The 23,879-nt window shown below is 47.0% G+C and overlaps 1 protein-coding gene across 1 annotated transcript in view; it reads right to left on the bottom strand.

The window, feature by feature from the left end:
* Positions 1–23,638, bottom strand: part of LOC117356844 (deleted in malignant brain tumors 1 protein-like) — a 42,983-nt gene extending 19,345 nt beyond the window's left edge. The window contains exons 1-3 of the mRNA XM_033936610.1: positions 23,401–23,638; positions 14,926–15,255; positions 1,443–1,769 (exon numbers count right to left, since the gene is read on the bottom strand). Of these exons, the coding sequence (XP_033792501.1) occupies positions 1,443–1,769; positions 14,926–15,255; positions 23,401–23,455 (712 nt within the window). The 5' untranslated portion in view covers positions 23,456–23,638. The remainder of the gene's footprint in view (positions 1–1,442; positions 1,770–14,925; positions 15,256–23,400) is intronic.
* Positions 23,639–23,879: the final 241 nt, after the last annotated feature.

The following is a 23,879-nucleotide window of genomic DNA, read 5'->3' as shown; positions in this document are numbered from 1 at the left end:
ATCTTAAACCAGTACTGTTGATCTCATTAGATCTGATACTATTAATCATTATATTCTACTATGTCATTTGCATGATATTGGCATAACCAATACAGCTCTGCAATGGTTTAAATCCTATTTAAGTGATCAATCTTACAAATTAAAATTACAAGATCACTATAAGAACTCTTTCACGTTACCATGTGGGGTACCACAAGGATCAATTCTAGCCCCTATATTATTGCTTGAGTACCTGAATAAATTAATATAAACCGTTCTGAGCTCCCTTGGGAGAACAGTATAGAAAATTGAATAAATAAAGAAAAAATAAATACATTTTATATCTTTGTACACTTGCTTTAACATATTTGTGTATGTGGACCACATTCAACTTCTTCATCCAACTGATAATGCAAATTCTCTGGAAGTAAAAGAAATTCATCGAAAACTTGATCTGATTTCTTCGTGGTTGGCTACAAACCATCTTTCGTTGAACCCTCAAAAATCTAAAGCTTTACTTTTCACCACAAGGTATAATCAATCACTTTCCTCTTCATTGATACGTTCCAATACTCCAATTCAACTTTCAACACCATTGGAAATTCTAGGTGCTACTTTTGATTCAAAGTTAACTTTCCAAATGCAAATTTCGATTGTAATACAACATCATGATTATAAACTATGCCTTAATCATTCAATTTCTCATCTTCTACTTCCTTCTGTTATTAATATGCTCATCCATTTTTTTAGTAATTAGTACATTGGATTATTTCAATTCATTATATTATGGTATCATACAAAAGGACTTCTTCAATTAGTTCAAAATACTTCAATAAAACTGATTACAGGAAAAAAGAAATCTGATCATGTCACTCCATTATTGAAGTCAGCACATTAGTTACCGATAAAACATCGTTTAACATATAAGATACAATCTAATCAGTCTCCATCATATCTGGACAATTATTTAAAACCTTATTAAAAGGGTCAGACTAACAGTCCATCTAGCCAGTATCCTGTTTACAACACCAAGACTGATAAATAACAAAGAAGATGTGAAGAAGATGATTATTTTGAAATATTTTTGTTTTATGCTTATGTCTGTATGGGTCTAGTATTGTAACCCATTATCAGTATATTTGTATTTGATTTGGCCCCAAATACATTATTTGTATTTGGTCAAATATTGATTGAAATTTGAATACGAATAATCCTACTGAAATAAACTCTTGATCTCTGATTTCATATTGCTTCTTTTATTATTTGTTAAGTTAAAGCTCGGTGCCCATTATTTGGGATTTGTATTTGGCTGAATTATACAAATTTGGCCAAATAGTGAACTATGATATTTGGTACAGCTCCACTGATCAAGTGGGAAGTCCCATTGACCTAAATCAATACAATTTTCTTAGGTATTTAAAATTGAAGGTTTACATTCAGATTTGAGTTAGTTTGTTTTTTACCTGAGGAAGAACATCTCACTCCTGCCCTTCCAATTGAGTTGCATCGATGATTCTGCAGCAAAATGTGTGACCCACAGAGAGAGAGATCCGCCTCCAAACCCCTACAAAAACAATTATCCAGCCAAACCGGTCCTGAATCAGCACCGTTACTAGCTTCAACTGTGGCTTCTATGGCTGGTCCACACCCAACCTGCCTGCAGACCACGGCAGCATCATGTATGTCCCACTCATGATCACAGATTGTTCCCCAGGTGTTATTGTAATAAACCTCCACTGTTCCATTGCAAGAATGGCTTCCACCCAGCAGCCTCACCTGAGAAATAGAGCCTGAAATAGAGACAGTATGAGAAATTATTATATTCGTGGAGGGGCATAATATAAAAAAACATCTAAGTCCCCCTTATGGCCTAGGCCCTAAACGCTGAAAGTAGAAGCAGGGAAAATGTCCATTATCAAAAAAAACATCCAAAAGGAGGGTTTTTTTTATATAATGACCTGCCTCTACATTCAGCTGTTTAAACGCCCAGACACCACTACGTCTAAACTTATACCATATAATCAACCTAAAAAAAGCCTAAGCCTCAAACGTCCAAAACAATGGCTTTTAGGCGAAGGAGGAGCCAGTCCTTTGCCTAAAAGCTGGTTTCTGTAAACGGTGTCTGTCAAAAACAACACTAGTTACAGAATCCACACACTTCCCCCCCCCCCCCCCCACCCCAGCAACGATCATGGTAGAAGAGATGGCTCATCTCCCTTGCTGCGATAATGAACCCGAAGTGCCGTCAACCACGGCACTTCGGGTCGCTATTGCGGCAGGAGAGATAGCCAATCTCTCCTGCTGCGATCCATCACCCCCCCACCCGACAAGATCGGGCAGGAGGGAGCTCATCCCCTCCTGCCCTGATGACCGGCACCTCCCCCCTCCCCCAACTCTCGATTGGGGCAGGAGGGAGCCCAAGCCCTCCTGCCCCAATGACCTCCCCACCCTGACTCTCGATTGGGGCAGGAGGGAGCCCAAGCCCTCCTGCCCCAATGACCTCCCCACCCTGACTCTCGATCGGGCAGGAGGGAACCCAAGCCCTCCTGCCCCGGCGCCCCCCCCTACCCACCATCTCCACTAAGATACGGGCAGGAGGGATCCCAGGCCCTCCTGCCCTGACGCAGCCCGCCCACATCCACCCCCCAAACCCAGCCCATGTGCCTAAGGCCCCTCTTGTGGGTGGGGTTTGAGGTGCCTGGGCCAATCAAGCCCTAAGGACCACCATTCTTCAGATGGTGGGCTTGCTGGCTGGCCGGACTTGGGACCCGTCCATCCGTCCAACTTTGTAAAGGTACCGGGGAGTGGGGTCACGGAGTCGGCTGGGGATTTCACGGGTTGGCGAGTGGGGGACATGGGAGGGCGATCGGGGGTTAGGTGGTGGACATGGGAGGCTGCGTCAGGGCACGAGGGTCTGGGATCCCTCCTGCCCATATCTTAGTGGGGGTGGGCGTAGGGGGTTGCCGGGGCAGGAGGGCTTGGGCTCTCTCCTGCCCCGATCAAAAGTCAGGGGGGGTGCCGGATCCCTCCTGCCCGATCTTGTCCCGGGGAGTGATGGATCGCAGCAGGAGAGATTGCCTATCCTGCCGCGATAGCGATCGCCCACCCCTCTGAACCGCGGCACTTCAGGGTGAGGATCGTGGCAGGGCATCTCCATGTCCTTCTGCGATCCTCATCCCGATGTGCTGCAGTTCAGCAGGGGTGGTGATCGCTAAAGGGGCAGGAGAGATGAGCCATCTCTCCTGCCACGATCGGTGGTGGTGGTGGTGGTAGGCAGGTTGCCGAGGCTGCTGAGCTGATCGCAGCAGCCGTGATCAGCTCAGTGGCCCCTTTTTCGGCACTTATACCTGTTTTGACTTGGTCTATGTCAAAACGTATAAGTGCCGACTGTCAACAGGTTTGGTTATACCTGCTGTACGACTAAGTGTAGGTCAGCCTACCTCCCGCCAACCTCCCGCCCTTTCCCCTCCACTAAAAATGCCTCTTTTCACCCTATGCATTTAGAGGCAGGGGAAAAGCCTAAGCTAGTTTTAGATACATCTAAAACCAGCTTTGGTTATGGGTACTTGGACAATCGGGCTTTTTGATCATCAAAGTACCCATTTAGGCCACTTTTTAGACCTTTTTTTTATTATGAGCCCCATAATATAGATGAAACACACAAAGAATTATGGGAATCATAATCGAAATAAAAATATGTCTAAAAACCCGCCCAAGTCGGCACTTGGACGTTCAAAAAGACAGGTCGTCCAAGTGCCAAAATCGATAATCCCAATCTGCACCCAGAGCTGAAAGGGGCATTATCGGAGGAGTAGTGAGGGTGGGACTTGGGCGGGACATGAGCTGACCTAGACTTAGTCATTCTGCAGGGATAATCGAATGTTGGATTTGGTTGCCTAGACGGAACTTATACGTTATGAGTTAGACAATTTAAAACAAGGTATAAGTGCCCAAAAGGTATCCAAAGTGACCAGATAAGTACTGCAGGGACAAAGCAAAGACACATACACACACATATACCCTGTGTTCACAGACCCTGTCACACCCCAACAAACATATATACCCTCCACAAACATATATACCTACCACCGGAACATCAGCAACTCTTGGAAAATCATCCCATGTTCTAGGAAGCCAAAATGCTCTCGACGACACCATTCACGTAGCCACACATTCATCTCCAGGATGGGAGCTTCTCTGCCCTGGCCTTTACACTCGACAGGGAAGATGGATGAGAATACCACCTATGCACCTGACTGATTCACCTTCTCTACCAAAGCCACAAAGTCACTTATATATGCAGTTCACAGGTTGCTATGAAAACTATCTTTATGTTCAAACGGTTTTTATTGAAGGAAGAAAGTATACATCAAAAAGAACATACCAAAGTATGCAATACCAACGAAACAATCATCACTAAGTAGAGCCACAACTCTGAGGACTTCACTCCACACAATCTGTGAAACACTATCATTCCTTCAAAGTTTGAAATATAACAGACCCTATTTCCCCCCCCCCCCCCCTCCCGGGAGGAGGGTGTCATAGAGAGCCAGGTCATAAGAGACAGTGAAGGCATCAGAAAGGTACAATGTAAATCATTGAGAATCAAACTCTGAGCTCTAGGTGAGAGTGTATGAAGGTAGGGTCCCAAATTTACATAAAAAGGCAAGTACGCCTGGGAGATCGATGAACCTCCCAAACCTCGAACAAAAGTACATGATGAAGTTGGTTCCTCCAATGCCAAAAAACTGGGAGGTTCTGCCTGCAACCAATATTGCATAATACACTTATGACCCACCATGCAGGCCTTCTGAAATAAAAGGCACCACTCCTGACCATAGACCCTGCAGGCAGCTGCCTTACCAAATATCACCCACCTTGGGGATCCCACCACTGGTCTATCCCACAAGGTGCCCAAATATGAGAGGATGGCAGACCAGAAAGACTTAATGAGAGGAAAGTGCCAAAAAGCATGGGAGAACGTGTTGAGATCCTGAGCACACTTAACACAGGTTGGAGAACATAAGAATTGCCGCTGCTGGGTCAGACCAGTGGTCCATCGTGCCCAGTAGTCTGCTCACGTGGTGGCCCTCTGGTCAAAGATCAGCGCCCTAACTGAGACTAGCCCTACTTGCGTACGTTCCAGTTCAGCAGGAACTTGTCTAACTTTGTCTTGAATCCCTGGAGGGTGTTTTCCCCTATGACAGACTCTGGAAGAGCGTTCCAGTTTTCCACCACTCTCTGGGTTACGAAGAACTTCCTTACGTTCATACGGAATCTATCCCCTTTAAATTTTAGAGAGTGCCCTCTCGTTCTCCCTACCTTGGAGAGGGTGAACAACCTGTCCTTATCTACTAAGTCTATTCCCTTCAGTACCTTGAATGTTTCAATCATGTCCCCTCTCAATCTCCTGTGCTCGAGGGAGAAGAGGCCCAGTTTCTGTAATCTTTCACTGTATGGCAAGTCCTCCAGCCCCTTAACCATCTTAGTCACTCTTCTCTGGACCCTTTCGAGTAGTATCGTGTCCTTTTTCATGTACGGTGACCAGTGCTGGACACAGTACTCCAGATGAGGGCGCACCATGGCCCGGTACAGCGGCATGATAACCTCCAATCTGTTCGTGATCCCCTTCTTTATCATTCCTAGCATTCTGTTCGCCCTTTACGCCACCACCGCACATTGCGTGGACAGCTTAATCGATCAGAACTTCCAAGTCTCTTTCCTGGGAGGTCTCTCCAAGTACCGCCCCGGACATCCTGTATTCACGCATGAGATTTTTTTTTACCGACATGCATTACTTCCACTATCCACGTTGAACCTCATCTGCCATGTCGATGCCCATTCCTCGAGCCTGATTATGTCACGTTGCAGATCTTCGCAATCCCCCTGCGTCTTCACTACTCTGAATAACTTCGTATCATCTGCAAATTTAATCACCTCACTCGTCGTGCCTATGTCCAGATCATTTATAAAGATTTTGAAGAGCACGGGTCCAAGCACTGAGCTCTGCGGCACCCTACTGGTGACGCTCTTCCATTCTGAGTATTGTCCATTTACCCCCACTCTCTGTTTCCTATGTTCCAGCCAGTTTTTAATCCACGTGAGTATTTCACCCTCGATTCCATGGCTCGCAATTTTCCGAAGTAGTCGTTCATGCGGAACCTTGTCAAACGCCTTCTGAAAATCCAGATATACAATGTCGACCACATCACCCTTGTCTATCTGCTTGTTCACTCCCTCAAAGAAGTGCAGCAAGTTTATCAAACAAGATCTGCCTTTGCTGAAACTGTGCTGGCTGGTCCTCATCAGACCGTGTCCATCAAGGTGATCAATGATGCGGTCCTTTATCAGCGCCTCTACCATCTTTTCCGGTACCGATGTCAGACTCACCGGTCTGTAGTTTCCCGGGTCTCCCCTGGAACCTTTCTTGAAGATCAGCATAACATTCGCCACCTTCCTCTTTCCCAATTTGATTGACAGATTGGCTATTAGCTGAAGCAGTTCAGCTATGTTCCCTTTCAGTTCCTTGATGACCCTCAGATGGATACCATCTGGTCCCGGGGATTTATCACTCTTTGCCTGCATACCTCTTCTAGACTGACCGTTAACCCTGTCAGTTTCCCATTTTCGCTTCCAGCATATAGCCTGATGGGTTCCAGTATGCTGTTTATATCCTCTTCGGTAAATACCGACGCAAAAAAATGTGTTCAGTCTGTCGGCAATTGCTTTGTCCTCCTCTAGCACTCCCTTTATTCCTTGGTCATCCAACGGTCCCACCGCTTCCTTCGCAGGCCGTTTCCCCTTAATATATCGAAAGAACGGCTTGAAGTTTTTTACCTCCTTGTACTTGCGTAAAATAGGCCCTATGCAGCACTCTATATGTGCACTCCCTCTACACCAGGGGTATCAAAGTCCTTCCTCGAGGGCCGCAATCCAGTCCAGATGTCAGGATTTCCCCAATGAATATGCATGAGATCTATTAGCATTCAATGAAAGCAGTGCATGTAAATAGATCTTATGCATATTCATTGGGGAAATCCTGAAAACCAGACTGGATTGCGGCCCTCGAGGAGGGTCTTTGACACCCCTGCTCTACATGGAACCCGTGAAAATTTTAGGCAGATGGTGAAGTGCTTGACTACAATCAGGAAGGGAAATCGGGATCCCCAGTTCTACACTCCATTTCTGCAGGAGCCCATCATACGTGCAGGGCGGGAGCAGTTGCCACCACCACTGATGCAGAAAAGACACCGAACTAGGAAGGTCCTCACACTGATTGAAAAAAGCAAGAAGCCTGTCATGAACTCCACAGGAGAGACCCGACCACCATTGATGACTCAAGTAATGTGCCAGTTGCATATAACCGTACATAGTCCCCGGTCTGCCCCCCACCATGAGAGAGAGGTCAAGGAACCCCCAAATCTTTCCTACCCCATCTAAAACCTGTGCTACACAATGAACACCCCGGGTCCCCCAGCTACGAAAAATCCTAGAAGTCATACCAGGGACAAAATCTCCATTGCCCTGAATAGGCAAAATGTCAGTGATATGGGGATTGTAGGTCCAAAGCTTCAGCAACCGACCCCAAACTAACCTCAGGGGGCTTAAAAGGGAATTACACCGCAAATCAACCGGTAGCCGCGACCTGAGGACATGAAGCAAATATAAGAACTGAAAAGGGTGAAAAAAGGCCCGTTCATAAAACAGTGGAGTAAACAGGTCATCTTCAAGAACCCGGTCCCTGATATCTCATAATAAACAGGCCCTACCATAAATACGAAGATCAGGGATTTCCATTTCACCTCTTGTCCCTGATCCCAACAACGTATCAAAGGAAAATTTTGGTCTCTTCCCTGCCCAACAAAATTTAGTCAGAGCTGCCAAACTCCATTCGTGAGCCCCAGAGGAAGCATCTGAAAAGTATATAGCCTCTTAGGAAAGAGTAGCATTTTAAATAAAGCAACAGACCACCCAGAGATAGAGGCAACGTCTGCCACTTCAGCAACTGTTGTAAAAACTATCTTTAATACAGATCCTCTACAACCTCTCTCTTAAAACCAGGCTTACTGAGGGTTAGGCACTAGGCCAGCATTCCACCCCTCAAGGGTCACCTGTGGAATCTGATCTCTTAAGAAAGCATTGGGAAAGCTGCAATACACCCGTCTTTAGCATTAACTTTTAACATTCAACTTTCTTCCATTTTTCTGCTTTCTTCTCAAAATCTACTTTTCCATGCCTTCCCTTCCCATCTATCCATGTGTACCATCTCCTCCCTCTTCCTTCTCCCCTACTCCCATCTATCCATAAGAAGCATTTCTTCTTATCTCTTCCCTGTCGCACCCATTGCTGAGCACCATCTTCTCCCTCTGTTTCCCCTTCCCCTCCATCCCGTCAGACATTTCTGTCTTCCCCCTTCCCCCCTCCCCATGGTCTGGCATATCTCTCTTCTTCCCTCTCTTTTCCTGTGGTCTAACTCTTTCTCCTTCTAGCATCTCTCTGCTCTCCTTCCTGCAGTTTGGCATCGCTCCTCTCTCCTTCCTATTCCAGTGGCCTGACATCTTTCTCTTCCTTCCTTCTATTACCCTTCTCCAGAATCTGACATCTCTTCCTTCTTTGAGTTATCTCTCCTCTCTCCCAGTGTAATAATTCTTCCTTCCTCCTCTCCACCACTATCATATCCGACAATTCTCCCTCTTCCTCATATATACCATCTTTATTTCCCTCCTACTCCACACAGCTATGTCCAAGAATTTTCTTTTTCTCTTCCCTCACTCACCGGCAGCATCTCTCCCTCCCTTCTTAACCCTCAGCCTGTGCAGCCTCTGTCCTTCCCAACACCCTCCCAGCCCGCACAGCATCTCTCCGTCTTGCTTTCCCAACACCCCTCCCCTTGCAGCTCATGCAGCATGTTTTTCCTTCATGCCCAACCCCAGCCCTCTCCTCTCAGTTGGATCCTATGTTATGACCTGTTCCCAACTCTTCCACCTACTACCTCCCCGCTGCTGAAATTTAAAATCTTTGGCATCCTGCCAACATTCTGCCCTGAAAGTGTTCTTTCTGCAGAATTTCCTTTTCCCGCGTAAGCAGGATGCTGCAGAAAGAACACTTCTGGGGCAAAACGATGGCAGGAGGCTGGCTTCATGTTGGCTGCCCACCCCAAAGTCAGGCATACCGTTACCGCGAGCCATATAAAATGGGCAGGCGGACCGGATTTGTCCCGCAGGCCTCGTGTTTGACACGTACTCTAAAATGATCCCACGTGCCTATCCCCCATAGAAACATAGAAAAATGATGGCAGATAAAGACCAAAAATCTGTATTGACTAGATGGTAAGCTCTTTGGAGCAGGGACTGCCTCTATGTCTATAGCTTTATAGAAATGATTAGTAGTAGTAGTAGTACTTGCCCCTCTATGACCAGCATCATCCTTCTGTCCCTGTCCCTAGGCTCCTCCCATATCTAGCATCTCTATTCGGTATCCTTATCTTGTCACTCATGCCAGCATCATCCCTCTATGTCAATGTCTAACCCCCTCCAGTTTCCTGCATCAACCCTGCAGCCCTGTCCCTATGCTCCTCCATGTCCAGCATCACCTATCTATATCCCTCTCTCCCGTGTGACCATATCTTCCCCACTTGACCAGTACAGCCCTTCTGTGTTTATATTCTCCCCATGTCCAGCAGTGCTCCTCTGTGTCTTCATTCTCTGTGGCATCGCCTCTCTAGGTCCCTGTCCCTATGCTCCTCCATGTCCAGCATCACCCCTCTGTCTATATCCGTCACTCCCGTGTGACCATATCTTCCCCACTTGTCCAGTACAGCTCTTAGAAACATAGAAACATAGAAACTGACGGCAGAAAAGGGCCATGGCCCATCTAGTCTGCCCACACTAATGACCCACCCCCTAACTTCCTCCGTGAAGAGATCCAACGTGCCAATCCCATTTTTTCTTAAAATCTGGCACGCTGCTGGCATCAATTACCTGTAGTGGAAGACTATTCCAGCGATCAACCACCCTTTCGGTGAAGAAATATTTTCTGGTGTCACCATGAAATTTCCCACCCCTGAGTTTCAACGGATGCCCTCTTGTAGCCGTCTTGTAGCCTTTAAGAAAAAGATATCTTCTTCCACCTCGATACGGCCCGTGACATATTTGAACGTCTCGATCATGTCTCCCCTCTCTCTGCGTTCCTCGAGTGAGTATATCTGCAATTTATCCAGCCGTTCCTTTTACGGGAGATCTTGAGTCCTGAGACCTTCCGGGAGGCCATTCGAATAGTTTGACGTCATCGGCGAATAACGTAATTTTACCTCGAAGCCCCTTAGCCAAGTCTCTTACGAAGATGTTGAATAGGATCGGGCCCAGGACCAAGCCCTGCGGCATTCCGCTGATCACCTCCGTCGTTTCGGAGGGGGTGCCGTTTACCACCACCCTTTGAAGTCTACCACTAAGCCAGTCCTTAACCCATGCAGTTAATGTGTCGCCTAATCCCATCGAACTCATCTTGTTCAATAACCTGTGGTGTGGGACGCTATCAAATGCTTTGCTGAAGTCCAAGTATATGATGTCTAAGGACTCCCCTATATCCAGCTATCTTGTTACCCAGTCAAAGAAGCTGATCAGATTGGATTGGCAGGACCTTCCCTTTGTAAATCCGTGTTGATGGGGATCTCGTAGATTCTCCTCATTCAGGATCGTGTCCAATTGGCGTTTGATTAGAGTTTCCATTAGTTTGCTCACTATAGATGTGAGACTCACCGGTCTGTAGTTATCAGCCTCCGTCCTGCATCAGGGACTCTTCCTGTACTTAGGGAAAGATTGAAGAGCGCGGATAACGGTTCCGCCAAACGTCACTTAACTTCCTGAGCACTCTGGGGTGTAGTTTGTCCGGTCCCATAGCTTTGTTCACCTTGAGTTTTGATAGCTCATAGTAGACACTGCTGGGTGTAAACTTGAAATTTCGAAACGGGTTTTCTGAGCTTTCCCTTGTCTGCAGCTGAGGGCCGGATCCCGACGCCTCGCAAGTGAAGACTGAGCAGAAGTATTCATTTAAGATTTTGGCTTTATCGGAGTCCGATTCTACATAGTTCCCATCGGGTTTCTTAAGGCGTACTATCCCATCTGTGTTTCTGTTTCTGTCACTAATATACCTGAAGAAGGATTTATCGCCCTTCTTGATGTTCTTCACTAGATTCTCCTCCATTCGAAATTTGGCCTCTCTGACTGCTGTTTTGACTGCTTTTGACTTGGCCACATAGTCTTCCCTAGATTTCTGCTTCCCTGATTGTTTGTAGGAGATGAATGCTCTTTTCTTCTTTTTTATGAGGGCTGAGATCTCCGCAGAGAACGACTGTGTTTTATTGTTTCTTTGCTGTTTACTTACTGATTTTATATAGCGATTGGTTGCTTCATGTATGGTTGTTTTCAGCCTCTTCCTGTATCCCGATTGTTGGTATCAAGGTTGCAAGATTGGTTGTTTTTGGCATCATGAGGATGGTCTTTTCTGGTTCCTGTTCGGTGATCTGGGACAGCTCCTGGATGACTCCGTCGATGAAGGCCTCGTCGTCTCAGATGCTTCTTAAGCGCTTTACCTCCTCTCTCAGGCTCCTCAGCTCCTGCAGAATGCTTCCATCTAGCTGATCCATCTCTTCTGTCTGTGTGGAGACTAGTCATCTGCGTGGGGATGGCCTCGGTCTGTACAGAGACCTCTGTCCTGGTTCTCTCTCCGTCTGCACAAGGACCGTGGCCACCTCCTGGATCCTTTCGGTGACTGGACTGCCTGTCTTGATCGTAGTCTTGTTGCTTCTGGTTCTGCCTGCCATTTTAAGGGGTGTTTTTGTCAGATATTTGTTAGTTGTTTGCTAGTGATTTAGATATTTGTTAGTTATTTGCAAGATAGTGTGACGGTTTGAAGATTATTAGTTAAGACTGCCTGTGAAGGTTTGAAGATTGTTAAGACTGCCTGTGAGAAGAAATTGTTTTCTCGATCTTCCACAAACTTGACACGAAACAAATCACCTTGGCCATTCTTAGATTCATATGTTCGTTCTGCTCTATAGACACTTCTGCCTCTCTCTTTCTCTCTCTATATCTCTCTCTATTTCTCATTCTCTCTCTCTTCCTTTATCTTTCTCTCTCTTTCTCTTATCCCTCCTGCTTCTCTGTCTTCTTCTATTCCTTTTCTAAGCAGTTCCAGATACTCTGGATCCTTCTCATTAATCTAGTTTTATTCAAATGATTGTAGATACGAATATTTGATACATGATTTTTATTATGATCTATATGTTTGAACTGCTTTCTGTTTATAATTCCTATAATATTCAATAAAATCATTGAACCAAAAAAAAAAAAAAAAAAGACTGCCTGTGAAGGTTTGAAGATTGCCATACCCAGCAGTGTTCCTCTGTGTCCTCATCTTCTCTAGCATCGCCTCTATATGTCCCTGTCCCTATGCTCCTCCATGTCCAGCATCACTCCTCTGTCTATATTCCTCTCTCCCGTGTGACCATATCTTCCCCACTTGTCCAGTACAGCCCTTCTGTGTTGATATTCTCTCCATGTCCATCAGTGCTCGTCTGTGTCCTCATCCTCTGTGGCATCGCCTCTCTATGTCCCTGTCCCTATGATCCTCCATGTCCAGCATCACTCCTCTGTCTAAATCCCTCTCTCTCGTGGGACCATATCTTCCCCACTTGTCCAGTACAGGCATTCTGTGCTGATATTCTCCCCATGTTCAGCAGTGCTCCTCTGTGTCCTCATCCTCTCTAGCATCGCCTCTCTATGTCCCTATACTCCTCCATGTCCAGCATCACTCCTCTGTCTATATTCCTCTCTCCCGTGTGACCATATCTTCCCCACTTGTCCAGTACAGCCCTTCTATGTTGATATTCTCCCCATGTCCAGCAGTGTTCCTCTGTGTCCTCATCCTCTCTAGCATCGTCTCTCTAGGTCCCTGTCCCTATGTCCTCCATGTCCAGCATCACTCCTCTGTCTATATCCCTCTCTCCCATGTGACCATATTATCCCCACTTGTCCAGTGCAGCCCTTCTGTGCTGATATTCTCCCCATGTCCAGCAGTGCTCCTCTGTGTCCTCATCCTCTCTAGCATCGTCTCTCTAGGTCCCTGTCCCTATACTCCTCCATGTCCAGCATCACTCCTCTGTCTATATCCCTCTCTCCGTGTGACCATATTTTCCCCACTTGTCCAGTACAGCCCTTCTATGTTGATATTCTCCCCATGTCCAGCAGTGTTCCTCTGTGTCCTCATCCTCTCTAGCATCGTCTCTCTAGGTCCCTGTCCCTATGCTCCTCCATGTCCAGCATCACTCCTCTGTCTATATCCCTCTCTCCGTGTGACCATATTTTCCCCACTTGTCCAGTACAGCCCTTCTGTGTTGATATTCTCTCCATGTCCATCAGTGCTCGTCTGTGTCCTCATCCTCTGTGGCATTGCCTCTCTATGTCCCTGTCCCTATGATCCTCCATGTCCAGCATCACTCCTCTGTCTAAATCTCTCTCTCTCGTGGGACCATATCTTCCCCACTTGTCCAGTACAGCCCATCTGTGCTGATATTCTCCCCATGTTCAGCAGTGCTCCTCTGTGTCCTCATCCTCTCTAGCATCGCCTCTCTATGTCCCTATACTCCTCCATGTCCAGCATCACTCCTCTGTCTATATCCCTCTCTCCTGTGTGACCATATTTTCCCCACTTGTCCTGTACAGCCCTTCCGTGTTGATATTCTCCCCATGTTCAGCAGAGCTCCTCTGTGTCCTCATCTTCTCTAGCATCGCCTCTCTATGTCCCTGTCCCTCTGCTCCTCCATGTCCAGCATCATTCCTCTGTCTTTATCCCTCTCTCCCATGTGACCATATCTTCCTCACTTGTCCATTATAGCCTTTCTGTGCTGATATTCTCCCCATGTCCAGCAGTGCTCCTCTGTGTCCTCATCCTCTGTGGCATCGCCTCTCTAGGTCCCTGTCTCTATGTTCCTCCATGTCCAGCATCACCCCTCTGTCTATATCCCTCTCTCCCATGTGACCATATCTTCCCCACTTGTCCAGTACAGCCCTTCCGTGTTGATATTCTCCCCATGTCCAGCAGTGCTCCTCTGTGTCCTCATACTCTCTAGCATCGCCTCTCTAGGTCACTGTTCCTATGCTCCTCCATGTCCAGCATCACTCCTCTGTCTATATCCCTCTCTCCCATGTGACCATATCTTCCCCACTTGTCCAGTGCAGCCCTTCTGTGCTGATATTCTCCCCATGTCCAGCAGTGCTCCTCTGTGTCATACTCTCTAGCATCACTTCTCTAGGTCCCTGTCCCTATGCTCCTCCATGTCCAGCATCACTCCTCTGTCTATATCCCTCTCTCCCGTGTGACCATATCTTTCCCACTTGTCCAGTGCAGCCCTTCTGTGCTGATATTCTCCCCATGTTCAGCAGTGCTCCTCTGTGTCATCCTCTCTAGCATCGCCTCTCTATGTCCCTGTGCTCCTCCATGTCCAGCATCACTCCTCTGTCTATATCCCTCTCTCCCATGTGACCATATTATCCCCACTTGTCCAGTACAGCCCTTCTATGTTGATATTCTCCCCATGTCCAGCAGTGCTCCTCTGTGTCCTCATCCTCTCTAGCATCGCCTCTCTAGGTCCCTGTCCCTATGTTCCACACATGGCCAGCATCTTTCTTGTGTGCCAATCCCTCCCCATGTCCAGCTTTTCCTATCTTCTCTTCACATGGTCCAGCATCTCTTCATCTCTTTCCTGTCTACCAGCTCTACCCCCACTCAGCATCTTTCCTCCCACGTGTGTCCAGTATCTTTATTCACCTCAGCTACATAAACTGGATGAGGGTTGAGGATTTGGGCAGTTTATCTTTAGGATCCTATCTCCATCCACACTGACACCCAAGTATCATTATTACTAAGAAATGCTGGATCTGGACTCACCTGTAAGAACAGTGACAATCACGGGGTACCCAATATCACTGAAGTATTTGTCTATCCCACACCAGTATGTCCCACTGTCTGCCTTGGTGAGACTCTCCATGGTCACTGTGAATGTGAGCGCTGTGCTGTTGTCCCTGATAGAGAGTCTGTCCTTTGTCATTATGCTGTTAGATTTTGTCTGAATAAGGATCTCACAGGAACTCCAAGTCTCTCTTTTACACCAATATTTCTTGCTGGTCTTATATCTCTCCTTATACTGGCATTGCAGAGAGAGTGATCCTCCAGGATGACCCCTCACTTCCTTTGGACCGGACAGTCCCCAAGATCCTCCTATGAAGAGAACATGCAGAACAATGATAAATTAGACACACTGATTCAGAAGATTTCATTTCATTATTATTATTCCACTGCATTTGGTGAAAAGTCATTCAATGAGGTTTACAGTATGAAAGTTAAAGCAACATACAAGTCCTAACATGGAAGGCCATTTCCCACAACGTATGCATACATCCCTACACGTGAAGAAACATTTCTTTGTGGGAGTAAAGAGTTATAGATAGGAGGGGTGCTAATGGAGATTGTAACAGGCTAGCTAGGGCTCTGAGCCTCTGGAGGATCCAGGGATCCAGGATTTAAAATTGAAATAACCCCCCAAAAAGCACAGGAAGTGTAACAGAGGTTAGCCCCACTTGAGCAGGGCTGGTCCCTTTTAGAATAGTGCTGTTTCAGCCAGGGGGGAGGAGGGAGTAGGAGCCCTGCAGCCCGATCAACTATTGAGAAGCAATCAGGGCAGCTATGCAAGGGCCAGGTGTAAGGACACAGTCCAGAAGGAAGTTTGTCTTTACCTTTGGAGGAGCTCCCTACAGTGATGTAGTGTGGGAAGCGCGGTCCACCCCAGGTGCAGTCTTCCGAAGGGTGTGGCAACCATCTTCTTCTCCGCCGCCCCCGCTCCTCTCATTGTCGTGCGTGCAGCCTCATGCCTTCCCCGGACCTTTTTTACTTCCCTGGTGTGAAGTTGTTGCCCATGTACGCATCAACACTCTCTCTCTGGACCCGCTCTTAGGAAATGGCATCAAAGGGCGAGCCAACGTGGGCATATTGCTCACGCCAGAGAAATTAAAAGGGTACGAGGAAAGGGAAGGGGATATGCGCATGGCAGGGTGCGGGGAAGAGGCACCAATACCCTGGTGGCTCTTCACTCTTACTACGCCACTGAATGCCTGAGAAGGAAAAGGCATAAGCAGAGCCCCAGGATTGGGAAATGAGTGAGCCTGAATCCAGGGAAGAAAGCAGTATCACGGAGGAAGTGTGTGAGGAGAATGAAATGGAGTGGGAGCTGGGTTCTAGCCCACCAGATTTGCCTGAGGAGTCCATGCCTCTCATGGCAGTAAAAGCTTTATTTTTGCCTTTTGGGATATTTCAGGATTTTGAGCACAAATAGATTGTTGTGGGTCTTGCATGCTCAGGACTGAAGGTGTTTTTGTTTGGAGGGTATTTTTTTTTAAAATCTGGCCCTATGAAAGAAGCCTGAGTGCTCAGCTAAGAAGTGGTGGTTGCCTTTAACTTTGGGTGGGTGGCCAAGATCCGTGTGTTCAAGGCATACCTTCCTACCAGTTTGGAGTCCTGGTCTGTTCCAAAATAGGCTTTAGCCAAAGCCAAAGCGATCAAATGGAAGCCTGAAGAAAAGTGTTTTTGTTTTCTACTGGAGAAACATAGAAACATGACGGCAGATAAAGACCAAATGGCCCATCCAGTCAGCCCATCCATAGTAACCATTCTCTCTCCGAGAGATCCTACGTGCGTATCCCAGGCCCTCTTGAACTCAGACACAATCTCTGTTTCCACCACCTCTTCCGGGAGACTTTCCATAAAAAAGTATTTCCTCAGATTACTGCGGAGCCTATCACCTCTTAACTTCATCCTACGTCCGCTCATAGCAGAGTTTCCTTTCAAATTAAAGAGACTTGACTCATGCGCATTTACATCACGTAGGTATTTAAACGTCTCTATCATATCTCCCCTTTCCCACCTTTACTCCAAAGTATACAGATTGAGATCTTTAAGTCAGTCCTCATTCCAGTTTCCTTTCAAAATCTGAGGGAATGGTACAGTTTAGGGGGTGAAGAACTTATGTGCACGACGGAAGAGCGGAACTTGGGTGTGATTATGTGATGATCTTCAACTGGTCAAACAGGTTGAAAAGGTGACAGCAAAAGCTAGAAGGATGCTAGGGTGCATAGGGAACATAAGAGTTGCCACTCCTGAGTCAGACCAGTGGTCCATCGTGCCCAGCAGTCTGCTCACGCGGCGGTCCTTAGGTCAAAGACCAGTGCCCTAACTGAGACTAGCCTTACCTGCATACGTTCTGGTTCAACAGGAATTTGTCTAACTGTGTCTTGAATCCCTGGAGGGTGTTTTCCCCTATAACAGCCTCTGGAAGAGCGTTCCTGTTTTCTATCACTCTCTGGGTGAAGAAGAACTTCCTTATGTTCATACGGAATCTATCCCCTTTCAATTTTAGAGAATGCCCTCTCATTCTCTCTACCTTGGAGAGGATGAACAACCTGTCCTTATCTACTAAGTCTATTCCCTTCATTATCTTGAATGTTTAGATCATGTCCCCTCTCAATCTCCTCTTTTCAAGGGAGAAGAGGCCCAGTTTCTCTAATCTCTCACTGTACGGCAACTTCTCCAGCCCCTTAACCATTTTAGTCGCTCTTCTCTGGACCCTTTCGAGTAGTACTGTGTCCTTCTTCATGTACGGCAACCAGTGCTAGATGTAGTATTCCAGGTGAGTGCCCATTTCTCGAGTGTGTTTATGTCACGTTGCAGGTCTTTGCAATCCTCCCACGTCTTCACTACTCTGAATAACTTCGTATCATCTGCAAATTTAATCACCTCACTCGTTGTACCAATTTCCAGGTCATTTATAAATACCGTATTTGCCGGCGTATAAGACGACTTTTCAGTACCTTAAAATCCTCCCCAAAGTCGGGGGTCGTCTTATACGCCGGGTACTGTTTAGAGAGCTGCACGGGGACACCCCTAGGGTCGCGGGGATCCCGTGGGGACGCCCCCTAGGGTCGCGGGGATCCCATGGGGACGCCTCCGAGGGTCGCGGGGCTCCTGCGGGGCTAGATGCTCAGTCTTCTGGATGTACGCGGCTCTTCTTCTCCCTACCTTCTCTGCTTGCAGCACAGAGCCAAACGGAAGTCTTCCCGACGTCAGCGCTGACGTCGGAGGGGAGGGAGGGCTTAAACAAAGCTTAAACAAAGCCCTCCCTCCCTCCGACGTCAGCGCTGACGTCGGGAAGACTTCCGTTCGGCTCTGTGCTGCAGGCAGGGCAGATAAGGAGAAGGAGAGTAGCCTCGCGGTTCGAGTGGCTACCAAGGGAGAGGGGCGGCCCGCCCCACCCCGGTTGCAGCACAGCCGGCCAGGTTCCCTTACTTTTGTGGCACTTCCCCGACCGACCGATAACAGCCCGGGTCCGACAATCCTCCCTGCCCTGTAGCCGCGAATCTAAATTACCTTCTTACAGCAGCTGTAAGAAGGTAATTTAGATTTGCGGTTAAGGGCAGGGAGGTTTGTCGGACCGGGGCTGTTGTCGGTCGGTCGGGGAAGTGCCACAAAAGTAAGGGAACCTGGCCGGCTGTGCTGCACCCGGGGCGGTAGAGAAGGAGGGGGGGAGAAGGACGCTGAAAGGCCATGGTGAAGACAGGAGGGGGGGGAAGGACTCTGAAAGCACTTGAAGACAGAGGAGGGAGAAGGAGGCTGAAAGCACATGGGGGAATACAAAGGGGTGGAGAAGGACGCTGAAAGGCCATGGGAAGGGTGGGGGGGAGAAGGACACAAAGGAAATGAGGAAGAGAGAGTAGGGAGAAGACGCTGGCAGGGAAGAAGACAGATGCCAGACTATGGGGGGAGCAGAGAGAAGAAGATGGGTGCCAGACCAATTTGGAAGGGGGAAGAAAGGGAGAGGCACAGTAACAGAGCAAATGGAAGATGCAGAAGGAAGAGAGATAGTGGATGGAAGGAATTGAATGAGAACATGAGGAAAGCAGAAACCAGGCAACAAAGGTAGGAAAAGAATTCTATTGCTTTAGTGAATTAATTAAAATTGTTGAAATAAATTCTGATGTTCTTTTAAGTTTTATTTGTTGTGCAGAAGGTGTGCGGAAGAAGGGGTAGTCTTATACGGTGAGTATATAACAAACTCTATATTTTAACTGTAAAAGTTGGGGGGTCGTCTTATACGCCCAGTCGTCTTATACGCCGGCAAATACGGTATGTTGAAGAGCACGGGTCCCAGCACTGAACCCTGCGGCACTCCACTTGTTACACTTTTTCATTCTGAGTATTGTCCATTTATTCCCACTCTCTGTTTCCTATCTGCCAGCCAGTTTTTAATCCACGTGAGTATTTCACCCTCGATTCTGTGGCTAACAATTTTTCGAAGTTGTCATTCATACAGAACCTTGTCAAACACCTTCTGAAAATCCAGATATATAATGTCGACCGGGTCACCCTTGTCTATCTGCCTGTTTAATCCCTTGAAGAAGTGCAGCAAATTCATCAAGCAAGATCTTCCTTTGCTGAAGCTGTGCTGGCTGTTCCTCATCAGATTGTGTCTGACAAGGTGGTAAATGATGCAGTCCTTTATCAGTGCCTCTACCATCTTTCCCGGTACCGAGGTCAGACTCACCAGTCTGTAGGTCCCAGGATTTCCCCTCAAACCTTTCTTGATGATCGGCGTAACATTTGCCACTTTCCAGTCTTCCGGAATCCTTCCCAATTGATCGACAGATTGGCTATTAGTTGAAGCAGTTCAGCTATGGCCCTTTTCAGTTCCTTGATTACCCTCGGATGGATGACATTCGATTCCGGGGATTTATCGTTTTTAAGCCTATCAATCTGCCTGCATACCTCTTCTAGACTGACCGTCAACTCTGTCAGTTTCCCATCTTTGTTTCCTGCGTATAGCCTGTCGGCTTCCACTATGTTGTGTATATCCGCTTCCTTTGCAGGTCGTTTCCCCTTAATATATCGAAAGAACGGCTTGGAGTTTTTCGCCTCCTTGGCTATTTTTTCCTCGTAGTCTCTTTTGGCCCCTCTTACCACCTTATAGCACCTGCTTTAATGTTGTTTGTGCTTTTTCCAGTTTTTGTCCATTTTTTACTTTTTCCATTCCTTAAATGAAGTCTTCTTGTCTCTGATCGCTTTCTTCACCGCTACAGTGAGCCACGCGGGTTCCTTGTTCTTTTTCCTCTTGGATCCCTTTTTGATACGCGGTATATATATTGTGCCTCGGTGACTGTGTCCTTAAAAAGGAACCATGCTTGCTCTAGTGTTTTTACAGTGCTTATCCTCTTCTTAATCTTCTTCCCCAACATGAGTCTCAACCCTTCGTAATTCCTTTTTTGGATGTTCAGTGCCGTGGCCATTGTTCTGGATCGATGTTTTGCCCCCGTGTCCAGGTTGAAGCGGATCATATTGTGATCACTGCTTCCCAGCATCCCTTCTACTTCTACACCTTGCGCCGGTCCCCGTAGTCCATTTAGAATTAAGTCTAGAGTTGCATTTCCTCTCGTATTTTCCTTGACAGGTTATTCCAGGAAGCAATCACCTACAATATCTAGGAACATGGTCTCCCTACTGCAGCCGGAGATGCCTAGGTTCCTGTCTATCCCTGGATATTAAAGTCACCCATGATAACTGTGTTGCCTCCCTTGCAGTTGCATTTAATCTCGTCCGTCATTTCTCCATCACTTTCCTTGGACTGCCCTGGGGTCAGTAGAAGATGCTGATCTTTGTTTCCGTTCCATTTGTTTCTGGAATTTTGACCCATTTTGACTCTACCTTATTTTGACTCTACCTTATTTTTCATTTCCGGCGTCTTTTCTCTGGTAGACTCAATTCCCTCTTTGACTTATAGTGTAATACCCCACCTTTTTGACCTACTCTGTCTCTGCGGTATAGCTTGTATCCCGGTAGCACAGTGTCCCAGACGTTTTCCTCGTTCCACCATGTTTCCGTAATGCCCTTGATGTCAAGGTTATCTTTTTGTGCCATAGCTTCCAATTCCCCCATCTTATTTCTTAGGCTTATTGCGTTCATGTACATACACTTGAGTTTGTGGCCTGTTACTTTCTTGCATTTCCTTCCCTCTTGTGTCCCTTTCGATCTGTCAGGATTTCTGTCTTGCCTATGATCCAGTGAGTCTTCCCCACTATCTTCCTGCATGGTATCCTCTGGGTATACCGGTTCCCGAACCATCAACTCTTGGTCGACTGTCGGCTTTCCCCTTCTTCCTAGTTTAAAAACATCTCAATTTCTCTCTTGATGTTGCTTGCAAGTAGCCTCGTTCTGTCTCTGCTGAGGTGGTTATCATCCTTCCTGAATAGTTTGCTCTTTCCCCAGAACCTCGTCCAGTTGCGCACAAAGTGGAATCCTTCTTCCTCACACTAGTGCCTCATCCATGCGTTGACTGCTTAGAACTCCATCTGCCTCTTCTCTTCGGCCCTGGGTATCGGCAAGATCTCCGAGAACGCTACCCTTGGCATTCTGGTCTTCAGCTTCCTTCCTAGCATCCGGAACTGGGCCTTCAGTCCTTCCCTGCTGTGGTTTCTGTTGCTCACATTGTTTGTCCATACGTGGATCACCACCGCCGTATCTTCCTCTTCCATGCTGTTGATGATCCTGTCGATGTGGCTCACTATGTATTCTACCTTGGCACCCAGTAAGCAGGTCACCAGCCCTGTGTTCCTCCCGCTATGTGGCTGTCGACTTGTCTTATGATGGAGTCCCCCATGACTATTGCTGTCCTCTCTATCTCTCTTGCCTCTCTAGCCGCAGATCCATGTCCCTGGTATATGACCATCTCTCCAGCCGTATGTCCATGTCCTCTGTGCACTTCCATCTTCCCTCATCCTGGTGTTGGCTTGAACCGGACTCGTCTTCCTTGTGGTTGTCCTCCAGGTGGTCCTCACTCACTGTAGGTGTATCTTGGCAGCTCCACTGTTGTTGGTGATTTTCCAAGCCTCCCTGTATGCCTGTTCGATGAACTTCTCTAACTCCCTGACTTCTTCCCCAACAGTTTCCTCTGTCATGAAGTTTTCTGGCTCTCTGTCCTCCTCTTCCACTTCTCGAAGTGCTTCTAGTTCCAGTATTCTGCCCTCCAGGAGTCTGACTTGCTTCTTCAGGCCCTCCAGTTCCTCACACTGAGTGCATACATAAGACCACCACCCAGAGGGGAGGTAGTCATACATATAGCAAACGGTGCAAAAAACTGGGTAGCTCAACATCCTGCTTCTGTCTGCTGCTTCCATTGCTGTCCGCTTGCTGGTCTGATGTCTGAAGTGGCTTCTCCTTGTGTAGGAATCTGTGTAGCGTCTTCGGTGTTACTGTGAAGTCCATTTTCTTGATTTTAAACCTGCTACCCCTGTTGCTTTTATGTGTCCTCTGTGTCTGCTGTGATTGCCCTCTGCTACTACTGTGTTTGTTTATCTACTGCTTGTCTGTCCTGTTGCCCTTGTGGTACTTGCCTGTGTAGGTGTCCTTCCTTAGTGTTTCTTCTTTGCTCGTCCCTTCTTATGGCCCTTTGCAAAGGTGCTCTCGCTAAGGCGAGCGCCTTTAATGCTCGCCTTCTATGCGTGCCGAATGGCTGAGCTCCATTGGCCCCTCCCCTTTTAAAGAGGAGCTCCAGTGGCTGATGTTGGGGTGGGTGGAGCTACCTCTCGCCAGTGCCCCTTGCGCTCTCCTGCCTTCTCCTGCTCCTTCTTCCCCTCTCCTGTTCTCTGCTCTGCTTTATGTAACCCCCTCCTTCTCAGACTGAAGTAAAAGGTATCCCTCTTGAAATAAGTTTTATTGTGTACTCGTGCACACCGAGGGTTAAATTGATACCTTCCCCCAGGAGAAGGAGTGATTTACATAAATAAAATAATAATATATAATAATATGGTATAACCTTGGAACAAAAATAGTTATTAGGTTCTCTTGCAATTTGTCACAATCCTCTTGCGATTTAACAACTTTGTGTCATCAGCAAATTTAATTACTCACTAGTTATTCCCATCTCTAGATCATTGATATATATGTTAAAAAGCAGCGGTCCCAGCAGAGACCCCTGGGGAACCCCACTGTTTACCCTTCTTCTGACAGATGGCATAACAAGGAGATGAGAGTCAGCTGAACACCGATTTCTTGTTGGATAATAAGATATTAATAAAATCAATAAGTATAACGGGGGACCAGACTAAAGAGACTTGTGTACTCTTTGGGATCTGCCAGGTGCCTCCTAATGACAGAATGCGGACTTGATGTGTCTTTGGTCTGACCCCGCACTCTCTTCAATTCTTATCTTTCTAACCTCCAAATACATTTTTAACAAGGCTAGAATTCCGTTCCATGAAATTTGTCCACAAAGGGTGGATTTGGCACGTCATCTGACCATATGTAATATATTCATCAAACTCTAACCTGTGCAAAGGATCACCAGACTCCAGACAGGGAAAGTCCTCATTAGACTGTTCATTGCTTGAATCCTTTGTTCTTCAAAACATCCTTTAACGACTCTTAATCTTCCCGAAAAAGGTTTGCGCTCTGTAGGGTCCCAGGTGGGTCATTGCTAGTTAATCCTCCCCAGAAAGCTTGCTGCTCTTTCGACTCAGAAATTCCTTGTCCTATTCAGTGTGAACACATCTCTAATACTCACATCCTCATTTAACCATACCACAGAAAAGGGGAAGTGCGTTTTGCTTTTGTTTGGGGTGTGTTTATTTTCTGATGGGAAGCAACTTTTCTGAAGGCATTTGACGAAGTTTTCTTCATGTGAGTTTCCTTAGGAGTTTAAAAAATCATAGGGTCAGGGCAGGCCATGTCTAGGCAAGCAAGGCATGTAGCTAAGGTGGCGGCATTTGGGGGAAGGGGCAGGAGAGAAGCATCTGATTTATTTAACT

This window comes from Geotrypetes seraphini, chromosome 1, assembly GCF_902459505.1.
Source record: "Geotrypetes seraphini chromosome 1, aGeoSer1.1, whole genome shotgun sequence".
Lineage (NCBI taxonomy): Eukaryota > Metazoa > Chordata > Amphibia > Gymnophiona > Dermophiidae > Geotrypetes > Geotrypetes seraphini.
The sequence above is the reverse complement of the archived record's forward strand: the minus strand, read 5'-3'. Positions and strand labels throughout refer to the sequence as shown.